The sequence below is a fragment of the Cynocephalus volans genome, chromosome 6 (genome assembly GCF_027409185.1).
Source record: "Cynocephalus volans isolate mCynVol1 chromosome 6, mCynVol1.pri, whole genome shotgun sequence".
NCBI lineage: Eukaryota > Metazoa > Chordata > Mammalia > Dermoptera > Cynocephalidae > Cynocephalus > Cynocephalus volans.
In genome coordinates this window covers 65667278-65690866 of record NC_084465.1, presented here as the reverse complement: position 1 = coordinate 65690866, position 23589 = coordinate 65667278, and the positions used below count along the sequence as shown (strand labels likewise).

Below are 23589 nucleotides of genomic sequence, written 5' to 3'. Positions count from 1 at the left end.
TGACGCGACATAGGCCGACATCACCTCAGGCGCGCGCGGTGCAATCACAGAGCGCTCCGCACTGGCAGCCGCCGGTCTGGCCGCCGCAAGCCTCGCCCTGAAATCCTTCCGCCCAGCACTCCGACACCGTGTCCTGGCGCCGCATCCCAGGGGATGTGGCCCGCGATTCTCAGGGGATGATCGCCTCTTAAGGCATGCTCTTTCTCGTCCCTGTACTACTTGTGCCACAAACGCAGCCCTCTTTCTTAGGTCCTTTTTACGGCGTAAGGAGACTTTGGTGAGGTGATGTGCTATTGGAGGCGTGGCCAGCGTCAGGCCCCGCCCCGTCCTGTGACGTACAGGGTGGCGCGCGGCGGAGCCGGGGGTGGGGCTGGGACTGGGGTTAGCAAGAGACCTGGGGGCCGGGGCCGCTTCTGGATTCCCATCTGCTATCCTCTCTCGCTCCGTCGATTCGGAGGGGAGGTGGCGACCTCGGCCTCCAGTGTGTCCAGCGGAGTGAAGTGGCAGCGGCGGCCGGGATGGTGCTGCTGGGTTTACTGCAGGCGGGCGGGTCGGTGCTGGGGCAGGCGATGGAGCAGGTGACAGGCGGCAACCTCCTGTCCAAACTGCTGATCACCTGCGCCTTCACCCTCAGCTTGGTCTACCTGGCCCGACTCGCCCTCAGCCACCTGGTCCAGCTGCCTGCCGGGGCGGTACGTGCACTCCCGGGGGTCCGGGCGGGGACGCGGCGGCCAAGGTGGCGGAAGGGCCAGCGTGGGTGGTGTCCGCAGCACTGACCTGCTGTATGGCCGGGCTGGCGGGCTCGGGAGGCGGTCGCCTCCCGGGTCCTGGCGCCGACGGTCGTTACCGTGGCGGCGCTTGGCGTGGGCGTGGGGGCGGACGAGTTGGTGGCCAGGATGGTGGCCGCGGCGGCGGCACTGCTGCTGGTGGCACTGGCGGTCGCGATCACCGCGGCCTTGCTGGCCTCGGTGCTCGGTGCTGTTCTGGGCTCCTCGATTCTGGAATTGGTCGTGGCCGCATGCCTGGTCCTGGCCGGGGTCCTGTTTGCCGCGTTTGTGGTCGTAGTGATGGCTGTGCTGGCCGCGGCACTGATGGGCCCTAGTAGCTTGGCCGGACTGGTGGCTTTTGGCCTGAACGCCCTGGTGGCTGTGCTAGCCGCCGTCGTGTTATTGGGGCCCTTGATTGGGGCCCTGATGGGATGCTATTGGCAGGTGAGGCCCTGGTGGAGGTTATCCTGGTGGCTGCCTTTCTGTGATTCAGTGTCCTATGGGCTGTAGCATTGCCTCTAATGGCGATTTGTATCAGGATTAAAGGGAGTGTATGTTCAGTTTGGTAGAGTGGGAGTGACTGGACTTTGATAAGGGCCTTCCTGTGATGCCAATAAAATATCAGTCTTTACTGACTACTAGCTTTAAACCTAAATATGTTTGGCGAATGCACCCTTAACAGTTAACACTAAGTAGTTTCTGAAAATTACCCTTTTATTGACAATGGAAGGTACAAACTATTGACCAAGTAGCTTTTGAATGATTTTTGTTTGAACCATAACAGGCATGATGACAGTTATTATTTTTCCTATACATGGGATTTTTGAAGAAGTGGTATTTGGTTTTGAAAAGACAAAGGTACCTTTTAGTGTTTAAAGATTGTTTATTATCTGAGGAGTACTGTGAGGTTGTGTTCTTTTCTATTTGAGATCATCAAAGATCTGAGGAGTTTCATCCTTTTTCATCATCGCAAGTTTGATTTACAGGAGACTTACTGTTGTAGTCTGCAGGTCTCATATTGTGACGTCTAAAAGTACCTTTTATGAGTGCTAGAGAGTTCCTGCTAGAGCTGATCTACTCTCTCTTTAGTTAAAAGCGAAAGATTTATGTAATCTGAAGAGAGACCAGGATATTCTCTTTAGAATGAGTGGATCTAGTTCATTTCAGTGAAAGAAGCATGAGATGTGTTCTTTTTATTGATAAATGTAGTTTCTTAAACATTTCCCTTCTTTCTGTTTCTCAAGTTACTATTTGTCTTTTTCTATACCTTCTTTAGGCAAGATCCTGAGACTAAAATTGTGAGTGGTAGTAGAAGTAAGTGGTGAAGAAACTATAGTTTGACTTTTCTGTTTTTTTGCTACTAATGGTTAGAAAAGTTGCCTGGAGACAGCAGTAAATATTGGACATATTCTGGACAGTGTCCATCATTTAGAATTTCAGTGCCTTTGTCTTTGTATAGTCCTTTATCTTGCACCATGTTTTGAGTTCCTGTTCTTTTTACTGTAGCTACTCTCCTATTTGCAATTGGCTGTTCTTAAGTTATTTTTGATACTTCATTTTTTGGTAACTTTTTTAGTATTAATGCAAATTTCATTTAATTGTTTGGTCATCAGACTAAACTGGATTTCTCTCTTGAAATGAGAACTGAATTTTTTTTTTCCTTGCAGAAAAGTCCACCATATATTTTCTCTCCAATTCCATTTCTTGGACATGCCATAGCATTTGGGAAAAGTCCAATTGAATTTCTGGAAAATGCATATGACAAGGTAAGCCTTCCAAATAATTAGAAGAAAAGAAACTTAGTAAGTGCTTTTTAAACTTTCTTTTAAATGGCATAACATTGAAAAAAAAATTGTAATCTTATGCTTATCCTCCATATAGGAAATATAAAATATATAAAATTGAAGGTGTTCATTTTAAGAGATGGAAGTGCCTTGGAGACATCTACCCTTTTAGTGTCTCCCATGTCTCTGAGATACCACTGGAAAACGTGTAGTTCTGGCAACTATGGTTTAAAAACCACTGTTCTAGATTTTGTATTCACTGATCACAGTTAAAATTGATAAAAATTAGGGCCGGCCCATGGCTCACTCGGGAGAGTGCGGTGCTGATAACACCAAGGCCCCGGGTTCGGATCGCATATACGGATGGCCGGTTCGCTCACTGGCTGAGCGTGGTGCTGACAACACCAAATCAAGGGTTAAGATCCCCTTACCGGTCATCTTTTAAAAAAAAAAAAAATTGATAAAAATTGACCCTCACTTTTCTTAACCCTAAATCTCCTATTTTCTAATCTGCTCTCCACATCATCTATGACTTAACCATATACTTGGATGACCCACCAACACCATGGCTACTACTCAAATCTTTGCCCCTCTCTTCTCTACTGAGTCTTCCTGTACCAGTTCAGCCACTTCACAGTCCCACTTTGGACTTGTTTCATCTCTACAGTATTAATTTAGACACCCTATATTAGACCTTACTTTCTTCTGGTTTCTTTGTGCAACTCCTTCAGTTATAATCATTCTTTTACCTCATTAAATCTTCCAGTTTATTGTCCCATTTACTTTCTCTTGATCTATCAGTCTCCTTTCTTCACTTTCCTTCTTTTTGCACTTTGGGTCCATGGTCCATCATTTCTGTTACACTTTTGCCAATACCTTAAATTTCCTTGCCCCCGCATCTTTTCCTTGTGCAAAATTCCAGCCTTGGAGAGAGCCAGTTGTAGTCATTTTCTCCTTCCTTGTACCTGATTAGTTTTTTAATTTCATTATTGCCTACCTTGAACAAAATTTGAATGCTGTTCAACAATGCTATTATGGTTCTGTGATTTGCTTACTTTGCCACTCACCACAATGACTCATTCAAACCTTCCCTTTCCTAAACTTCTGAACCTTTCTACCTCTCCATCAAAGCAGATTACTTTGTCTCCTATTTAAAGTGCAATTAAAAACTGTCCACTGGGAGTTCCCTCATGTTCTCAATTTCAAACATACAGACCTACTTGTATCTATATAATTCTACTTTCTTTTCTTCCTGTTACAGTAATAATTATAAAACACTTACTTTGTGCCAGTACTTGGTTCTTTACATAGATTATCTTACTGAAGCTCCACAAAAACCCCTTCAGGTATATCATCAAATGATAAAATGGATATCATTTTATAGAAGACAAAATTGAGAAACAGAGAGGTTATATAATTTGTTCTTAGGCTCACTACTAGCCAGTGGCCAAGCCAGAATTTACACATGGTCTGACTTCTGAGCCTATACTTTTAATAATAATAGGGAACAAGTAATGTTTACTATGGCCAAGGTACTCTTCTTTATTTGATATTGACAGCAGCTCCGTGAAGTAGGCACTGTTATTATTCTTAGCATTTTATAGGTGAGGGAAACTGAAGCACGGGGACAGTAAGTTCTCTGACTGTAGGACCGAGGTCACACAGCTAGTGGGTAGAAGAGCTGAGATTTAAATTTAGGCAGTCTGGCTCCAGAATCTTGTGCTCTAGCCCACTGTGTTCTACCACCTTGATTTCATTATACTATATGTTGCTTCCTGTTGGAGGATGAACTCTCCTTCCCTCTCTTTTGTCTCAAGAACCTAATGCTATTATTTCCTCTCTAAATGTGTAGTTGACTTCTCTCTGAACTGGATCTTTCCCTTTTTCTCTGAAAAATTCAAGTGTCGCCCATTTAAAAAGACTGAAGCCTCTCTTAACCAGTCTCCTCTCGTGTCCCTTCCTCTTTCACAAGTTGTCTGTACTCACTGTCTATTTCCACAGCTCCTGGTTACTTACTCTTTAGTCCATTCTATTCTATTTTCTAGTCCCTTCACCAATGTGCTGCATGTCACTAATCCAATGAACGTGACCTCTCAGCTGTATTTTTCACTGATGACCATGCCTTCCTTCTTAAGTGTGATTTCTCTCTTGTTGTTTTCTCTCACCTCTTTGGTTCTTTTCAAACTCAACTGTGGGCAGATGCCTGGCCATTTATTGTTGGGGTTGGTTTGGTCATAGGCCTTTATTTTCTAGGTGGTACTTGCAGCTTCAATTGCCAGCCGTATGTAGATGACACCCAAATTAATGTCTTTGGCTCAGGTCTCTTCTCAGAGCTACAAACTTGGATATCAAATTCCCACATGGTTTTTTCTCTTAGTTGTCCCAATGGCACCCGAACCCAACATTTCTAACGTCTAACCCCTGATTTTTCTCTCTCCAATCCTGGTCATCCTATCCTACTCTCTTGTAATGGTTTTTCCAGTTTTGCAATGTACTGGAAGCCTAGAATTCCTTCTTGATACTTCCCTCTCTATCAATCTGTTGTTAAGTCTGCAGATTCTGTCTCCAAGATAACCTAGTATCTGTCTGCTTCTGTCTCCACTACCCCACCATTGCCTTTTACCAAGTGCTTATCATCAGTTTTCTACAATAGGCTTTAACTGGTCCTCTGATATCCCTTTTGCTCTTATTCCTTCATCCTTTCCACACAGCAGAGGGATATTTTTTAAACAAGATATACATAGATTAAGGTCCCTTCTCACTAGTTTAAAACTCTTCAATGGCTGGCCAGTTAGCTCAGTTGGTTAGAGCGCAGCCTTTTAACTGCAAGGTCATGGGTTCAAACTCCTTTACTGGCCAGCTCACATACACAGAAAACCCAGAAAACCTAAAACCATACTCTTGCATGACTTCCCATTACTTGCAGGGAAAAATCTTCCTTAATATGGCTTATGAAGATCTGTGGGCCCTGCCTTACACTCAACTCTCATCTTATCTCTCATCACTCAACTCTCATCTTTCATCTCATCTCTCATTACTCAACTCTCATCTCATCCTCTCCCTTTCTTTTTCTCACCTTAGGACCTTTGTGCATGCTTGGCTATCAAGCTAACTCATACTCATCCTTCAGGTCTCAGGTCACATGTCTTTTGCTCCCTTAGGTCTCCCTTTCTTTGGTTCTCTCATCACAGAGTTGCTTTCTTTGTGTAATACTTTTCACCTTTGCAGCTTTACATTTATTGATGTGACTATTTGATTAATCTGTATCCTTTCCAATAGACTAAGCTTCATGAACAAATAAACCTACTGTCCCTGATTCATGATTATATCCCCACAACCTAGTCTTTAATAATAATCTAAAATGTCAAGATAAAGCATTTAACACTGTCTTAGTCTGTTTTGGGCTGCTGTAACAGAATACCACAGACTGGCTAATTTATAAACGATAGAAGTGTATTTGGCTCACAATTATGGAGGCTGGGAAGTCCAAGAGCATGGTGCCAGCATCTGGTGAGGGCCTTCCTGCTGTGTCATATATGGTGGAAAGCAGAAGGGCAATAGAGTGTGAGAGCGAGAGATTGAGAAGGCCAAACTCCCCTTTATAACAACCCACTCTCATGACAATGACATTAATTCATTCGTGAGGGCAAAGCCCTCATGGCCTAATTACCTCTTAACAGTCCTGCCTCTTGATACCAGCACAATGGCAAATAAATTTCAGCATGAGTTTTGGAAGGGTTATTCAAACCATAGCAAACACCTAACCAGATTAATGAAAAATGAAATCATTTGATGTTGATGAGATAGTGATAAAACTGGTAACTAAATAAACTTTTATTGTCTTCACATAGCACGTACTATAGAAAAGGCTATAAAGAAGACTATAAAGACTGTATAGAAAAGGCTCTGTCTACTCCTGTAAATTAATTTTTAACTAAAGGAAAAAAAATATATTTTCAGAGATGTTCATTGCAGAATTATCTATAATTAGAAAAACCAGACACATCATCCATATGTCCAATAATGAAAAAGTAAAGTAAATTAATATTGTGATGTCTGTGTAAATTATAGAAAATATTTTCAATATAAACAATGAAAAAACAGAATAAAAAGCTGTATTTATACTACATTTACAGCATAATTTGAACATAATTATAAATTTGGACAAAGATGGGAGGGGAACTTTGACAAAATAAAAAGAATTGCTTTAAGGTTTATGAATGTTTTATTTTTTCAGCAATGTATTGTTTTTGTGATTTAAGAAATTAGTGTCTTAGTGTTGTGTATTTTTTTGATAATATCACTAAGGGTACTTCTTTCTCTTTAGTACGGACCTATATTTAGTTTTACCATGGTGGGCAGGACGTTTACTTATCTCCTGGGGAGTGATGCTGCTGCACTGCTTTTTAATAGTAAAAATGAAGACCTGAATGCAGAAGAAGTCTACAGTCGCCTGACAACACCTGTGTTTGGGAAGGGAGTTGCATATGATGTGCCTAATCAAGTAGGTGACACTGTTTTTGTAAATAGACAAATTTATCCTATAATGGTTATAACTGGTAGTGTAATATTATACATTTGAAATGTCGAAACAACTTATTCCTTGGTTCAAAATTCTGAAGACTCGAGACATTTAAAAGAAGCCATGAGTAACTGATAAGTTGTTTTTTTTAAACTGATAGTCTTGTTTTATAGTTGTTGGCATGGGCAAAGCAATTTTAAAGGGCTTTCTATGCAAAGAAATGGAATCAATGATAACTTAGCATATTGGAATTTGATTTGAGAGGATAACAAGAAAATCCGATTATTTCATCAAAAGGGCTTCCTGTCTACACACTCCTGCCTGCCTAGCTTAAGAGTTGTTTTGAGTTAGAGATTGCTGACTTTAGAAGTCTTCTTTAATGCAGCTACCTTAGGTGTGAGATGCATTTGTGTGTGTGTTTTACTCCCCTAAAGCCAAATATTAAAATGTAAGTTGATATAGAACACAAATCAGATAATTGACCCAACTGATTGATGTGTCTCTGGCTGTATATATAACATATATAACCCAGTGCTCTAGTATAGCAGTGAACAATTAGACATTAGATGTTGTTTCTGGGAATCGGGGGAATGAATGGTTCTCGTTAAGGCCAAAAGTAAGGGCCCTGGAAAATCCCTCTGCTCAGATATTTCTATCCATTTTTTTAACATAGCTTATTAGACTCTTAAAAATAAAATAAATGTTCCAAAAGGTTAAAACCATTGGTTGTCTTATTGTAAATTTATCTTATTTGACTATATTCTAATTAAACTTGTGGAAGGTAGTGTCAGTGAGGAATGGTATTTGTTTGGGAACAGAAGGGGAGAATATGTGAAAAAAGATAAAAATAATATCAAAGTATAGTAGACAATTGAGAGATTGTGTTGGCAGACTGGAAGATAGTCAGAAAAGGAAAAGAGAGCTCTGGAATCAGGAGTAGGAAAAGGGTGTATAGGAAAGAAGGCAAGGAGGTATTATTCCTAATTAATCATTTGTCTAGAACTCTGATAGCATGTGCCTTCTTTCTACATGTTACTTCAAATATATGCATAAATGCGGTTTCCCATATCTGGTATAGTTTTAAAACATCCTTTTATTATTTTTACTTTCCATTTTTTATGATGTTGTTTTCTTTGATAGTTATAATAACTAAGTGAATCTATGATGAAACAAAAATGTGTTTAATGCTATATATCCTTAATTGTTTCGAAGGTTTTCTTGGAACAGAAGAAAATGTTAAAAAGTGGCCTTAACATAGCCCACTTTAGAGAGCACGTTTCTATAATTGAAAAGGAAACAAAGGATTACTTTCAAAGTTGGGGAGAAAGTGGAGAAAAAAGTAAGCAAAATGTTTTACATTTGTCCTAATATGTCTACTTTTCTGTGAATAGATATCTAGAGTACGTATGTGTGTATATACGAAGGTATTTCAAAAAGTTAATGGAAGGATTCATATTATTTTTCAATTCTATTTTTCCACAAACTTTTTGAAGTACCCCCATATAAAACAACCACAATGTACGTAAAACTAGTGAAACTCCCTTGGCTTTCATGGGAAGGACGTGTTAAGAATACCGTGGAGTTATGACTGTGAGTCCAGTCTTTGTACCGGATTGCAGTAGGTACTGCCTTCTGACATCTGCCCACTGGGCAGCGGCACCCAGGACAGCAGATCACCACATTCTGGGTCTGATCATCAGCTTCTATAAAAGGTCCAGAAACTTGATTTTACTTTTAGTACAACTAAAGTTGATTTGATATATTTTTTAACCATATGAGAAGTATGATGTGTAAATTAGATGCCACTTTAATAAATACATGTCAGACATATACTTATTGCACCAAGAAGACCAGAATATTTGCTGATCTTTTCTTTATTGGCCAAGCTAATTGAAAAGCCAAATGACAATTGAAAATTCATTTGGTGAATGTAAAATTAAATTAAATTAGGAACCTAATTGGACAATTTTTATGACTTTTAAATGTCATCAAAGAGTGCTTGCCTGATGTGATGCATCTGTCTCTGGTGTTGGGATATACCAACTGGTGATTAGTTACAGTTTTCTTTTGTGTATGGCCAAGACTTCGATTTTTAGCCTGATCTTCCTACTTTTGACCTGGGAAATAATCTGGTCTTGAGCCTTTGGACTGCCTTTCCTTGGGAAGAACTTCATTATTGTCCTCATGTGAATTGAATAAATTTTTTGCTACTTTTGTTATATTGTGACCTGGAAAGCAGATAACCATGTCTATTTCTATCTTTTCAAGATGAAGAAGAGCTCATGAGTGAGGTTTGGAGACATCTTTGTGGTATCTATTTTTGGCTGTCCAGAGGAGGGTGCTTCCTATAATTTGGTTTATTGCCTCTCTTCCTTCAGTGTTCTGCATAGACTCATATCAGTCTATAGACCTTTTTTGATGATATGAATATGATCTTGTTTGTTCCTGAGTTGAGTTTTTATTCTCAATTTTCCTTCATAGTACTTTTATATTTTCAAGAAAACAGAATATTTCAAAAGTTTTTGGAGATAGTAATGAGAATGATCTCTTTTTCCCCTAGATTTGTTTGAAGCCCTTTCTGAGCTCATAATTTTAACAGCTAGCCATTGTTTACATGGAAAGGAAATCAGAAGTCAACTCAATGAGAAGGTGGCACAGCTGTATGCAGATTTGGATGGAGGTTTTAGCCATGCTGCCTGGCTGCTGCCAGGTTGGCTGCCCTTGCCTAGTTTCAGGTATGGATAAAGAAGATATTACACTTGGCTAGTTAACTTTGTATAACTATTGTAGTGTTGGTATGCTTTGTCTTAACAAAAATAAAAATTAAACAGGTAAAACAAACAAATTGGGGGAGATTATGAACCCCCATCCTTCTGTAAGTATTCAAGACAGGTTTTCTTTATATAGTGAGTTCATTTAATGTAAGTTTTAGTTGATTAAAAAGGTGATTTGTTGTCTATCCTGATATTTTAAAGCCTATTTATCTCACATATTCCTTGTACTCATGAAAGTCTCTGAACTATACCTAAAAGTGAGACGGCCCTCCTCTAAGCACTTGTTTGGAAGTCTTTGATGGTTTTGTAGTATATTGTGGAATTTCTTTCTTTTAGTATTTGTACCTTTCTTTTAATATTTATTTTAATTTCTGTTGGCCTCTTTGCCAGCTGTACTGTGATTTCGTTAAGGGCAGGGACCATCTCTGATACAAAGAAATATTGCTCTTAGGACTTGATGTATAGCTTAGAATCTTACACATTAGTGGCTTTCTGTACCTTTGTTGATTCATTTCTGTTTAGGTGACAGATGGGGAGGAGTTAAATTGGTACTCCTTTTTCCTTGTATTTCTGCCCCCTCTATCTAGTTACAGAATAAAAGAGGGGTGGGAAGTAAAAGGGAGAGCCAGGAAATGTTCTCCAGGGTGCTCTGGAACTCGTAACACCTTATATTTGTGAGGAGCTTTGCAGTTTCCAAAGTGCTTTCCTACATATTACGTTAGAACATCCAGCACAGCACTTGGCCCATAGTGGGGTCTCCATAAATGTGCATCAGCCTATTTCTGCCCGCCCAGTCTCCTGGATGAGGTCAGAATTCTTGAGTTCAGTATGATAGGCCCTTTATACCCTAGTCTAGTCTTTCTCTGTTTTACTCAAACCAACTGATTTAACCAAGTTATTTCATTCACTTTCTTAAACAGGCCTTATGTTTTCCTGGCTCTGCTGTGTTCATACTATTAAGCTTCAACATCTTCTTCCCTTCTGTACATATTATCTGAGTTGATCCTCTATAACAGTCTTGCAAATGAAGCAGGGCTTTGGAGTCAGATTGCCTGGTTTTAAATTCCAGCTTCACTACTCACTGACTATGTGACCTTATGTATCTACCTGTGAATTGAGGATAATAGTATCTACCTTACAGGAAATTAAAGTGGGTCATTCATGTAAAACACTTAACATAGTAACTGCTGCATAGTGAGGACCCTATTTAAAGGTACAGTTTTGGGAGTTGAAACTTGTTTTCTGTATCTACTAGTATTTTTGTCCCCTGCAAAAAGTATGATGTCTTAGAAAAGTATAATTAAATCCTGTAGAAGAACAAGAGTGACTGTCATGCTTCAAGAACTGATTTGGTTAAAATTGGAATTTCATATTAATTTAAGAGTATTCTACTTTCTGTTGATCTGCAAAATGCTTCTAAGGAATTTCTTGCTTATTTTAGGCCTTTAGTTAGAACACAGGTGGTGTCTTGAGAATCTGGGATATATATGTTAAAAAAAAGTTCTTACCCTTTAGGATTGTAGAAATTCTTAATAATATAAAATTTTCATGCCTTTTTTTTCTTGGTTCTGAGTTTTTGTCAATGATTTCATTTATTTATTTTTCCCTGCCAAGCCTCAGGTCCTTGGTGTTATCAGCACCATGCTCTAACCAACTGAGCTAACTGGCCAGCCCGTCAATGATTTCAGAGTCATTAAAGTTGATTAAATAAGGGTTTTTAAGCTAGGTCCTGGCTTTCAAATGAATTTGATCCTGGAAAGTATTGCTTTATTCTAAAAAGTCATTTTTATCTTTGGATTACAGACGCAGGGACAGAGCTCATCGGGAGATCAAGAATATTTTCTATCAGGCAATCCAGAAACGCAGACAGTCAGATAAAAAAATTGATGACATTCTCCAAACTTTGCTAGATGCAACATACAAGTAAGATCTGTTCAGATTATTAAGCTGACGCAGGAAATTACACATTAAAATAGTTAAATAATATTTTCAGTTAAAAAATAATGATACTGGCAAAATAAGTTGGTAGCTATGACCTTTGGACTTTTTACATTGTTGAGACTTAAGTTCCTGGGATCCCATGTCTTACTGGAATCCTACTGACTGGGCATGGTAAAAGTTTGCTGATAAATTGTCATGAAGTCTTTTGCAATGAAAATCATGTTTTCTACTGGTCTGTCTTTTCCCTAAGGGGAAAAAAAAACTGACTGGTGATAGGCAAACGCAAGAGACAATTATACCTGAAAAACAGTGTGAATTATACCTGAAAAATACATTCATTATGACCTTTTATTTAAAGTTGAGGTATGAAATGTGTTGGCCAAAATGTTAAATTTGCATGTGTGGCTCATTCCATAGGGACGGGCGTCCTTTGACTGATGATGAAGTAGCCGGGCTGCTGATTGGACTGCTCTTGGCAGGGCAGCATACATCCTCAACCACTAGTGCCTGGATGGGCTTCTTTTTGGCTAGAGACAAAACACTTCAAGAAAGATGTTATTTGGAACAGAAAACAGTCTGTGGAGAAGGTCTCCCTCCTTTAAATTATGACCAGGTTTGTTGGCTTTTTCAGTTTTATTGCTGCCTTATGACTTTGAGTGTATGTGGCTAATTTTTAAAAGGAACAATTTCAGGTTTTCTATAAACTATAGCTTAAATTGATTAGCTTCTCTGTTTTTAGAAAATTCCCCATAACCTTACCTAAAATATCCTAATGTTATTGCTTCTTGCGATTAAAGTCTATCAGGTATGTTTTGGGTTAATGCCTTCGAGATCCTCAGGAATGTTTTCTTTGGTACTTACTTCCTCTGCTTCAAAGTCTGGCTTATGTAGACAGAGGATATAGTGTGTGTTGAGTGTCTTATGAAGTGCAAAAGTCTCTGAATTACTTAGAATTCTACATGTCCAAAATGGTCTGTGCATGGGCAGAGACTTCCAAAAATGACAATGGTAGTAATGGGACTAGAACTTCACAAACACTACACCCAGCTTGCCGGGTGGAAAAAGAAGAGAAGGACTTGCTGTACAACCTGAGATTCCATCTTTGAAGCAAACCCTGATCATCTCCTCTTTCTGTTATCTTTCGTGTTTTTGGTCCTTTAATACTGTGGTGTATTACATTGATTTTCAGATGTTAATTCTTGTATTCCTGGGATAAATCCTACTTTGGCATAGTGTATAGTCCTTTTTATACGTTGCTGGATTCAGTTTGCTAGTATTTTGTCGAGAATTTTTACATCTATATTCATAAGGGATATTTATATTTGTCTGTAGTTTTACTGTGATGTCTTTGACTGGTTGTGGTATCGGGGTCACAGTGGTCTCATAGAACGAGTGTTTGGCAGTGTTTGGCCAGTGTTCCCTTTCCCTTCCTTTTTTTGGAAGACTTAGGGAAAGATTGTTGTTAGTCCTTTTTGACATGTGTCATAGAATTCACCAGTAAAGCCTCCTGGGCCTGTTCTTTTCTTTGTGGGAAGTTTTTTTTTTTTTTTTTTTTTAAATTTTATTTTCTCGATATACATTGTGGCTGATTATTGCTCCCCATCACCAAAACCTCCCTCCCTTCTCCCTCCCCCCTCCCCCCCAACAATGTCCTTTCTGTTTGCTTGTCGTATCAACTTCAAGTAATTGTGGTTGTTATATCTTCTTCCCCCCTCCCCCGGTTTGTGTGTGTGTGAATTTATATATTAATTTTTAGCTCCCTCCAATAAGTGAGAACATGTGGTATTTCTCTTTCTGTGCCTGACTTGTTTCACTTAATATAATTCTCTCGAGGTCCATCCATGTTGTTGCAAATGGCAGTATTTCATTCGTTTTTATAGCTGAGTCGTATTCCATTGTGTAGATGTACCACATTTTCCGTATCCACTCATCTGATGATGGGCATTTGGGCTGGTTCCAACTCTTGGCTATTGTAAAGAGTGCTGCGATGAACATTGGGGAACAGGTATACCTTCGACTTGATGATTTCCATTCCTCTGGTTGTATTCCCAACAGTGGGATAGCTGGGTCGTATGGTAGATCTATCTGCAATTGTTTGAGGAACCTCCATACCATTTTCCATAGAGGCTGCACCATTTTGCAGTCTGTGGGAAGTTTTTTGATTACTAATTCAACCTTTTTACTTGTTATAGGTCTATTCAGATATTCCATTTTTTATGTCATTTTTGGTAGTTTATGTCTTTCTAGGAATTTGTCCATTTCATTGGGGTTACCTAATTTATTGACATTAATTGTTCACAGTATTCTTGTTTAATTCTTTTTATTTCTTTAAGATTGGTAGTGGTGTCTCCTCTTTCATTCCTGATTTTAGTAATTCTTAAAATAACAGCTTAGTTGATATATAATTCACATAGTATAAAATCTATCCATTCAAAGTGCACAATTTAGTGGATTTTAGTATATTCAGAGTTGGGAACCCTCATCACAATTTAATTTTAGAACATTCACACCACTTCCAAAAGAGAGCTAATACTTCCAAAAGGGAGCAGTCATGCTTCGTTCCCCTGACCTCTGCCCCTGACTATCTGTCCTGTTCTGGACATTTCATATAAACGGAATCATACATGGTCTTTTGACTAGCTCCTTTCACTTAGCATGTTATCAGGGTTCATCCATGTTGTAGCATCTATCAGTACTTCAGTCTTTTTTTGCCAGTACCACATTTTGTTTATCCATTCATCAGTTGATGGACGTTTGGGTTGTTTCTACCTTTTGGCTATTTTGAATAATGCTGCTCTAAACATTTGTGTACTGATTTTTGTGTGGAAATATGCTTTCAATTTTGGGGAGTACATACCTAGGAATGGAATTGTTGGGTCAGATTAAACCTTTGTGTTTAACATTTTGAGAAGCTGCCAGACTGTTTTCTAAAGTGGCTGCATCACTTTCCAGTTCCACCAACAGTGTGTGAGGATTCTGATTTCTCCACATTCTCATCAGACTTGTTATTATCTTATTTTTTATTATAATGGGTTCAGTGAAATGGTATTTTGTTTTGGCTTTGCATTTCCTTGGTGAATAATAATATTGAGTATCTTTTGATGTGCTCTTTGTTTTTTGTTGTTACTTTTTGGCGGCTGGTGGGTACAGGGATCAAACCCTGGACCATGGTGTTATTGGCACCACGCTCTAACCAGCTGAGCTAATTGGCCAGCCCTTGATGTGCTCTTTGGCCTTCATATATCTTCTCTGAAGAAATGTCTGCTCAGATCCTGTTCCCATTTTAATAAGTGGGTTGCCTTTTTATTGTCAAGTTGTAAATGTTCATGTATTTTTTTCTTGATGTGCTTTTTGGTGTCTAAGAAACCAACGCCTAATCAGAGGGCACAAAGATTTACTCCTGCGTTTTCGTAGCATTTTGTTAAATCTCTTACATTTAGGTCTTGATGCATTTTGAGTTAATTTTTTATGTATGGTATAAGGTAGGGGACCAACTTCTTTCTTTTGCATGTGGAATCCAGTTGTCACAGCCCCATTTGTTGAAAACACTATTCTTTCCCCACCATATGGTCTTGTCAAAGATATATATTGAACATATATTTTTTGAACACATTTTTTTTTCTATTTTAACTGCATTTCCTTATGACCTTCCACACCATCAGTTTAACTCATGTGGAATCATTCACAAAGTAACTCAAAGTTATTGACCGTAAATTTAAGGCTTTATATCTGGATTCTCAGTTCTATTCCATTGATCTATATGTTTAGCCTTATTCTATTACTATTGTTTTGAATTTGGGAGTCTGAATCTTCTAACTTTGTTCTTTTCAAGGCTGAGACTATTCTTAGTCTCTTCAACTTCCATATGAATTTTATGGTCAGCTTGTCAGTTTCTGCAAAGAACCTAGCCAAGGTTTTCAAAGTGATTGTATTGTATCTGTATATCGATTTGGGAGCATTGCCATCATAACAATTTTAGTCTTTAGATCCCTGAATATAGGATATCTTTCCATTCTTTTAGGTCTTCTTTAATTTCTTTCAACAATGTTTTGCAGTTTTCAGTGAACAAGGCTTATACTTCTTTTGTTAAATGTATTCTTAAGTATTTAATTCTTTTTCATGTTATTCTTTCTAGTGCTAGTTCAAATCTGCTGTTGATCCCCTCTAGTGAATTTTTTATTTCTGTTCTTATACTTTTCAGTTCCAGAATTTCTATTTGGTTCTTTTAAAAAAATTATCTATTATCTCTATTTGGTGAGGCATTGTTTCATACTTTAGACATAGTTTTCTTTAGTTCTTTGAACTTATTTATAATAGCTGATTTAAATATTTATCTAGTAAGTCCAATATCTGGGCTCTAGAAATAAGTTTCCTTCCTGTCTGGATTTGTTGTTGCTGGGGTTTTGTTGTTGTTGTTGGTTTTAGTTTGTTTAGTGACTTTCCTGGATTAATTATGTAAAGTCTGTATTGTTTGTCCAGTAAGGTCATTGAATGCTCTGCTTGTTTACTTTGGTGGCCACCTAATGACTGGAAACAGATTTCTTGAAGTTTCTTGAACAATAAGCCTCCCAGCTTTTACTGAGAGACTCTGTGTATGTGTTAGGGCATGTTATCAGCACTCCAATAGGCAGTTACAGCTCTGCACCTTTACTTCCTATGTGTGCAGGCCAGCCAGAGGGAGGAGATTAGAGCCCTCTCAGATCCTACCTGGGCATGTGTGTGTAACCCTGTATATGCGTGTGGCCTTCAAGATTCACTTATGTTGGAACTTTTCAAAGTCCCATGTAGACATCTCCTTCCCCAGTTTTCCTTTTAAAATTTTTGTTCCCTCTCTCGTTAGCTCCAACTGATATCACTACCTCAGATACCTGCAGTATTAAGCAATTTCTGCTGATTGTTTTTGACAAATTTGTTTTGGCTCCTCTAGTAGTCGTTAGGCTGCTGGTTTTCACAGCTACCGTAGTTGCCATGCTATTGGTTTCCAAGGTTACCATGGATTTGGGGAGAGGAGGATGACAGTAGTGTTTTTTCTTTAATTAACTGTCCTTAGATTGCTGCAGCCTTTGGTTAATTTTCGAAGGTTTTGAAAAAGTTAACGTCGATGATTTTTGATAATGTTCTCATTTTTTGGAAGAGTGAATTTTTATAGGTCCTTACCACGCCATTCTTCATGGTGATCACCTTTCTTTCTGTTATCTTGCCCTCCTTTTTTCTCTTCTTGACATGACTGTGATAGAACATGATAGTCCCAGACACCCTGAACCAGTTACCTCTGCACTTCTACCCAGAATGTGAGCTACTTTGTACTAACCAAGAAGTTGAAATAATTTTTTTTTTTACTGTTGAAGTATGTTAAATATTCGTAAAACTCAGTAAGTGCTTTCTCTTTTTAGCTCAAGGATCTAAATTTACTTGATCGCTGTATAAAAGAAACATTAAGACTTAGGCCTCCTATAATGACCATGATGAGAATGGCCAAAACTCCTCAGGTATGTCTCTTGGCTAGGTCTTCCTCTGTGCCTCCAGTTTTTATTTATCAAAAAGAGGAAATATAATAGCATCAAAGAGAATTTTTTAAATTAAAAATAGAATAATCATCATGTCTACATAATTTTTGATTTTACATATTCTAAATATATGAACATTTTTACATAATTGCAGGTAGTATACATGCTCATCTCTAATTATGTTCTGCATTTTCATTTAACAATTGGAGTTTTTAAAATGGAAGTATACTTTTTTCTTGGTTTTAAAAATACCATGTTTTGTTGTAAAAAAATTTTAATAGTATGTAAATCAGATAGTAAATGTTTCCCTGAATTTCCACACCTACCTCTGAGGCATTATGAGTTTGATTTGTATACATATTTTCAACCCAACATAGGCTTACTAGGAAATCCTCTTGAGTTAAAATAACTTTTAGCTGGCCTATCATCTAGCCAGTTTTTAAATATATGTATATCTCATGTATATTAATGCTTTATTTCACATGATTTGATTATTTGAGAGCATATTTAAAAGTACTCCAGTGAAGTGTGTTGCTTTCATTTGTAGATTGTGGCAGGGTATACCATTCCTCCAGGACATCAGGTGTGTGTTTCTCCCACTGTCAATCAAAGACTTAAAGACTCATGGATAGAACGTCTGGACTTTAATCCTGATCGCTACTTACAGGATAACCCTGCATCAGGAGAAAAGTTTGCCTATGTGCCATTTGGAGCTGGTAAGATAGTTACATTTTAGATTTGAAATGCTTGTCCTGATAACATATTTATCTCTGTCAAAATAATCCATGTGAATTTTATTTACAAATATCTTTCCCTTTCCTAATAGGGACATTCCTGCAAATTTTTGTAGTATAACCCGTGTAAGTTGGGGGAAAAAATTTGTTCTAAAGGGAATTGTTTTTTGAATCCTTATATAATGCTCGATTATCTTCTATCTAGTTTTATTGGGTTTAATTTTTATAGTCTATCCTTGTTTTCCCTCATAATAGTATTTAAAGCTCTTTGTAAATTCTATTTTAAAGAACTGTTGGAGATAGCACACCATTTAGGTCTTTAAAAAGTTCATGGAAAGACTCACATTACCTTTCAATTCCATTTTTCTATGAACTTTTTGAAGTACCTTTGTAACACTACCAGCATTTCAGAAAGCAAAGGCAGCCTTTTAAAATTGAAGTTTTTCTGGATTGTAATCAACACTTTGGCTCTTTGTGAATAACCTTATGACAAAATGGTCTTTAAATTTGGGCAGGCTGTGTGTAGGTTTGCAAAGGTCATCTTTCCAGTAAGATCCTAAAATAATTCAGGCAGATCCTGTTCCTTCAATAATTTATCTATCCATTTTACTCTGTACAGATTTAAATTATATTCTATGAATTCTTATTTAGCTTTTGCAAACAGATTATTTAAGTGATAGATGGTTTTATTTATTTATTTTTGTCATTGGTCATACTTTTTCCAGATATAAAGGAAAGTATAAAGTACTTTGGGAACTTCAGATCTTAATTTTATTTAATAAATAAATTTAATAATGTGTATGTAATATATAAAAGAATCATAGATTGTTAACAGTTGGAAGGGGCATTAGTTCTATAGCCTAAATTCTGATCCAAGAGAGGTATCATTTCTAAACTGGTAATTATCTGGCCGTCATATGAATTTTTCAGGTAATGGGTTCCTTAGTAACCTTATATGGCAGCTCATTCTACTTTTGGAGAGCTGTCATGTTTAGGATTTTATATTAAAGCTGAAATCTGTTTCCTTTTAATATTCCATTTATAGATGGTCCTGATTGTGTTCTCTCAATCTCTATTGTGTATCTATGAGGTATTTGAATGCAGATATAATGTCCCCTCAATCTTTTTTTCATCATTGTGTTAGTTTCCTAGGGCTTCTGCAACTAATTACTATAATCTGTGTGGCTTAAAAACAACAGAAATGTATTCTCTCACAGTTCTGGAGGCTGGAAGTCTGAAATCAAGGTGGTGGCAGGGCCATGCTCCCTCTGAAGGCTCTGACGCAGAATCCCTTCCTTGCCTTTCTCCTAGCTGCTGTTGGCTCTGTGGCAGTCCTTGGTTTGTTTGTAGCTGCATCGCTCCAGTCACTGCTTCTGTCTTCACCAGGCTTTTCTTGTGGATGTCTGTCTTCACATGGCCTTTTCATAAGGACATCAGTCTGGATCTATGGTCACCCTAACTCAATGTGACCTCATCTTCATTTTATATACGAAGATCCTGTTTCCAAATAAGGTCACATTCTGAGGTTCTGAATGGACTTGAATCGGGGGGGGGGGCATACAGTCATATTAAGTATTTTGTTAAATATCTCCAATTCGTTGAACCATTCTTTTACTTTGTAATTGTGCTGTTGATCAATGTTGGTGCATACAGCACGTAGCTCATTTTTATAATATAACATTCTGTGAATCATTAGAATTTATTCTTCTGTTGATTCAGGTAGGGTACTTCTGGTTTGTTGCTATTAAAAATAATCCTTTATTCTTCCTATAAGCCAAGCCTCTCCTTGTTATATTTAAATATGGACCAGTTTGTAAATGCCCTTCTTATATGTGGCTCCCACAAGTAAGTGTAGTTATGGGCGAAACAAGCACTATGCTAAGCATTCAGTAATAGTTTAGTTTTTTTCTTTTGGTGTAAAATTTTACTGAGAAATGCCCAAATGCTAAGTCAACATTCACTGTTTTGACAAATGAATTAACTTTAGTCATAATCAATTTTTTAAAAGGTTATTGCCTTCTGTTCCTGTCTAAAAATCTTTGCCTATTGGGCTGGCTGGTTTAGCTCAGTTGGTTAGAGCGTGGTGTTTGTTATAACACGAAGGTCAAGGGTTCAGATCCCTGTACTGGTCAGCTGCACCCTCCTCCCTGCCACCCACCAAAAAAAAATCTTTGCCTGTTGTCATCATGTTTTCTCCTAAAATTTGATGGTCTTAGGATTTATGGTCTGTGATTCATCTCAAATTGATTTTTGAGTATGACGTGAGGCAGGGATTGAAGTTTTTTTCCCTATGTGGTAGTTATTCTAGCACCATGTGTTGAAAAAGACTTTCTTTTCTTCATTGGCTTGCTATAGCACCTTTGTTGATAATCAAATAAACATAAAAGTATTTCTGGGCTCTGCTCTGTTTCATTGATCTATTTGTTGATCCTTATTCAGTGCCACACTGTCTTAGTTGTTGTATCTTTAGTCTTGAAGTCAGATTTGAAGTCAGTTTAAGCCCTCCAAGTTGGTTCCTTTCCAAGCTTGCTTTGGATATCCTAGGTCCTTTGCTTTTCCATATGCAATTTAGAATCAGCTTATCTCTTTTTACACGTGTATCACCTTTTAAATTTTGATCTCAGTATGCATGTTGTTATTTTAGGTTCATTAAATCCCTTTTTCTTCCATAATGGCATTTGAAGTTTTGATTGGAAAGGTCAAGGTATAGTATTTTCGAGCATTTCAGATTTCAAACTTTTGGATTAGGGATGCTCAGTCTGTGTATAATTTAGCCAAGTGCTATTTTTCTAAAAACAGACATTGAAAATCTACTGGGATTTTTAATTAACTATTTACACTCATGTTTTATGTGAAAAGAATATGTCATCTTTTTATTATACTACCTGTACATCTGCTGATCATCTAAAATGTAGATAAATAAATGTTCTCACACTTTTTGAGAAGGAATTTAAACTGATTCTTACAAAAACTTTTTTATTTTTACAGGGCGTCATCGTTGTATTGGGGAAAACTTTGCCTATGTTCAAATTAAGACAATTTGGTCCACTATGCTTCGTTTGTATGAATTTGATCTCATTGATGGATATTTTCCCACGGTGAATTACACAACTATGATTCATACCCCTGAAAACCCAGTTATTCGTTACAAACGAAGATCAAAGTGAAAAAGGCTGTAAGGAACTAACACATGACACACCACTGTAAGCTGCAAAAGCATTAGAAGAGAGCAAAGTTAAAAACAACTCGCAGTGTGCTGTTTTTTTGAGTGTGTAATTCTAAAAGACAGCCAGTTTAACTTTCGGTATTAGTATTTTATTAACTGGTTCTATCAACTCTAATGGCATTTGAAACATTTTCTAATAGTTTTGATACTTATTACATGTGCTTTAATGGAGCCAAGTTTATTAGTAAAACATTGTTTGGGAGATCTAAGTAATTGGCAGATTCTAAAAAATACAATTTGTAGGTACTAATTTTAACAGCATACATATCTCTTGCCAAATAAGTTCAGGGTATTCAAATCTTGGACTAGTTCTGCAAGTTATAAAAGGCCCAGTGAGATACTCGGAAGGCATAGGTTATTCATTTACCTGGACAATGTTTGTGTGTGTGTGTGAGGATAGGAGGGTGGGGAATAAACTCACATTTAAATCTTTGGATAAAAGAGAATACTGTTAATTGTTTTGGTATGATGATACTCGGCAATGAAGAAGCTATGTTGTAGAAAAATATATCTTCTGAAATTTTAACTGGAAGCATTGGCTATAGGAAATTGAGATCTAAGACCATGACTTGAAAATCATGTTTTGTAAAAATAATATAATTATTAATGCTAAAGACTACTCATGTATCTTGACCTAATTATTGATTACCTATTTATCTATCTGATAAATATGTATCTGGTTCTATAAGGTCACATGTGTGTGAAAATCCAAAGTAAAGTCCTTAGGGGACAAATTTTCTTTCTCTTATTTGACTCAAGGTTGTTCCCTGCTTCCTCTCTAGAATCCAGTTATGAATGTTTCTGTAACTACTTTTGTTGATTACAATGGTTAAGCTTTTTTTAAAAAATAAAAAATCAGAGATTAGAGAACTCTGGCTTTAAGTTAATATGAAGCAGCAGGGTCCTTGGGAGTACTATCAGTCACATTCTGTGAAGCCTGTGTTCAGACAGGGGCCTCACCTTATCAGATACTTGTAATTTGACCACATAGTCTTTTTATTAGATGAGGCCAAAATACTTGCCCTTATGTATATAAGGAGGCTGGAAGACTCATGTTAAACTGTAATTGTGAAGGCAAAAATCTATGCTGTTAATTTTTCACATTAAAATTCTCTTTGAGAAATATAGAGTCTGTATTCGTGAATTGTAAAATGTATGCTTCAGTGAGTAGAGTTCAGGGAATCTAGGAACTTGGATGGGGAGTTTCATCTTTATTTGCACTAATTTCTAACTGTAAGTTAGTATTTCCTTCATTTATGAATTCAGGCAACAATCCACAGTAGTATTATCAGTACCCATGATTCTGTTAATAATAGAAGGTACAGATGTTTTCATATCACATTACAGATGGAGCAGATCTCTTGAAGTATCTTTCACTTTCATCACTAGTTTGAAATTATAGTAGTTATTAGACCTACAGCTATATTTTATTTAATGCTCTAATCTTATTGATATCACAAAATTTTTAAAAAGTTTGACAATTATTTCTATATAATTGATTTCTTGTGCAATCCTATATATTTTGCATAAATATTATTCTGAAAAGGGATCCATATTTTCACCAGACTGCTAGAGATTCACAGCACAAAAAAAGTTAAGAAGCCCAGGTAAGGCTATCTTGTTTGGTGAATAGTTTTAGATTTCAGCAGATTTAGTCTTTAGATTATTAAGAAGCATGACAAATGTGACTGCAGAAGACTGATAGTACAATAGTAAGGAGGGCTGATGGTTGAGCAGGGGAGTGGCCTCAGCTTGATGAGAGCACTTGTCCAGCTGCTCTTTTCTCCACGAGCTCCTAGAGCAGAACAGCCTCGACTGGAGAGCCATGCTAGCTGAAAAAGGTTTTCATCCACAACCTTCCCCTTCAACTAACTACTTTAGAATACCTTTGCTACTTCTAGAACTCTTCTTATTGGAACCCAGCTGCTAATATGGAAAGTTTAAGTAATTTGAAATTTCCAAGAATGTACAACTTGCTACCATGCCTGTCTGTGTTGGTATACATCAAAGGACATCATTAATAAGACAAAATCCTCTGGATGAAGCATCAGGTACTGCTAACTCCTCTTGCTGTTTTAGTGAGTTGCCATGTTACTGGGGAGGACTCTAGGTAAGAAATAGCAGTGGGATCTGTATTGTCTCTGTGAGAGCTTCCCAGTCTGAGTATGGCTTGGACAGCAGGAGTACTATCTAATTCTGCTCCACTGTGATTAATAAAATTTAAGATTCTTTAAGTGAAATGATTTCTGAATCTTCTTAGTAAGCCATTTGTGAGAACACATCTTTGGATACAAGTAACAGTAAATAAGGATTAATCATGAAAATACCAATATA

The 23589-nt window shown here is 37.5% G+C and overlaps 1 protein-coding gene across 2 annotated transcripts; it reads left to right on the top strand.

Annotated features, from left to right (window-relative positions):
- The first annotated feature begins 389 nt into the window (after positions 1-389).
- Positions 390-23495, top strand: LOC134380301 (lanosterol 14-alpha demethylase). Of its 2 annotated transcripts, none has more exons than XM_063100029.1 (10): positions 390-692; positions 2435-2533; positions 6879-7055; positions 8286-8412; positions 9634-9808; positions 11651-11770; positions 12206-12401; positions 17182-17277; positions 17843-18011; positions 21018-23495. In XM_063100029.1, exons 1-10 carry the CDS (start codon positions 519-521, stop codon positions 21194-21196), a joined length of 1512 nt encoding a protein of 503 aa, XP_062956099.1. In that variant the 5' UTR covers positions 390-518; the 3' UTR covers positions 21197-23495. The 2 variants fall into 2 exon arrangements, with proteins under 2 accessions (XP_062956099.1, XP_062956097.1); XM_063100027.1 differs by lacking the exon at positions 21018-23495 and adding an exon at positions 19341-20840 and having other exon boundaries at positions 422-692.
- Positions 23496-23589: the final 94 nt, after the last annotated feature.

Excerpts from the sequence above, each read along its gene's own strand:
- LOC134380301 (XM_063100029.1), top strand. The coding sequence starts at position 519 with ATGGTGCTGCTGGGTTTACTGCAGGCGGGCGGGTCGGTGCTGGGGCAG. Across the intron at positions 9,809-11,650 it reads CTGCCCTTGCCTAGTTTCAG|ACGCAGGGACAGAGCTCATC; the intron begins GTATGGATAAAG and ends TTTGGATTACAG. Across the intron at positions 17,278-17,842 it reads GAATGGCCAAAACTCCTCAG|ATTGTGGCAGGGTATACCAT; the intron begins GTATGTCTCTTG and ends TTTCATTTGTAG.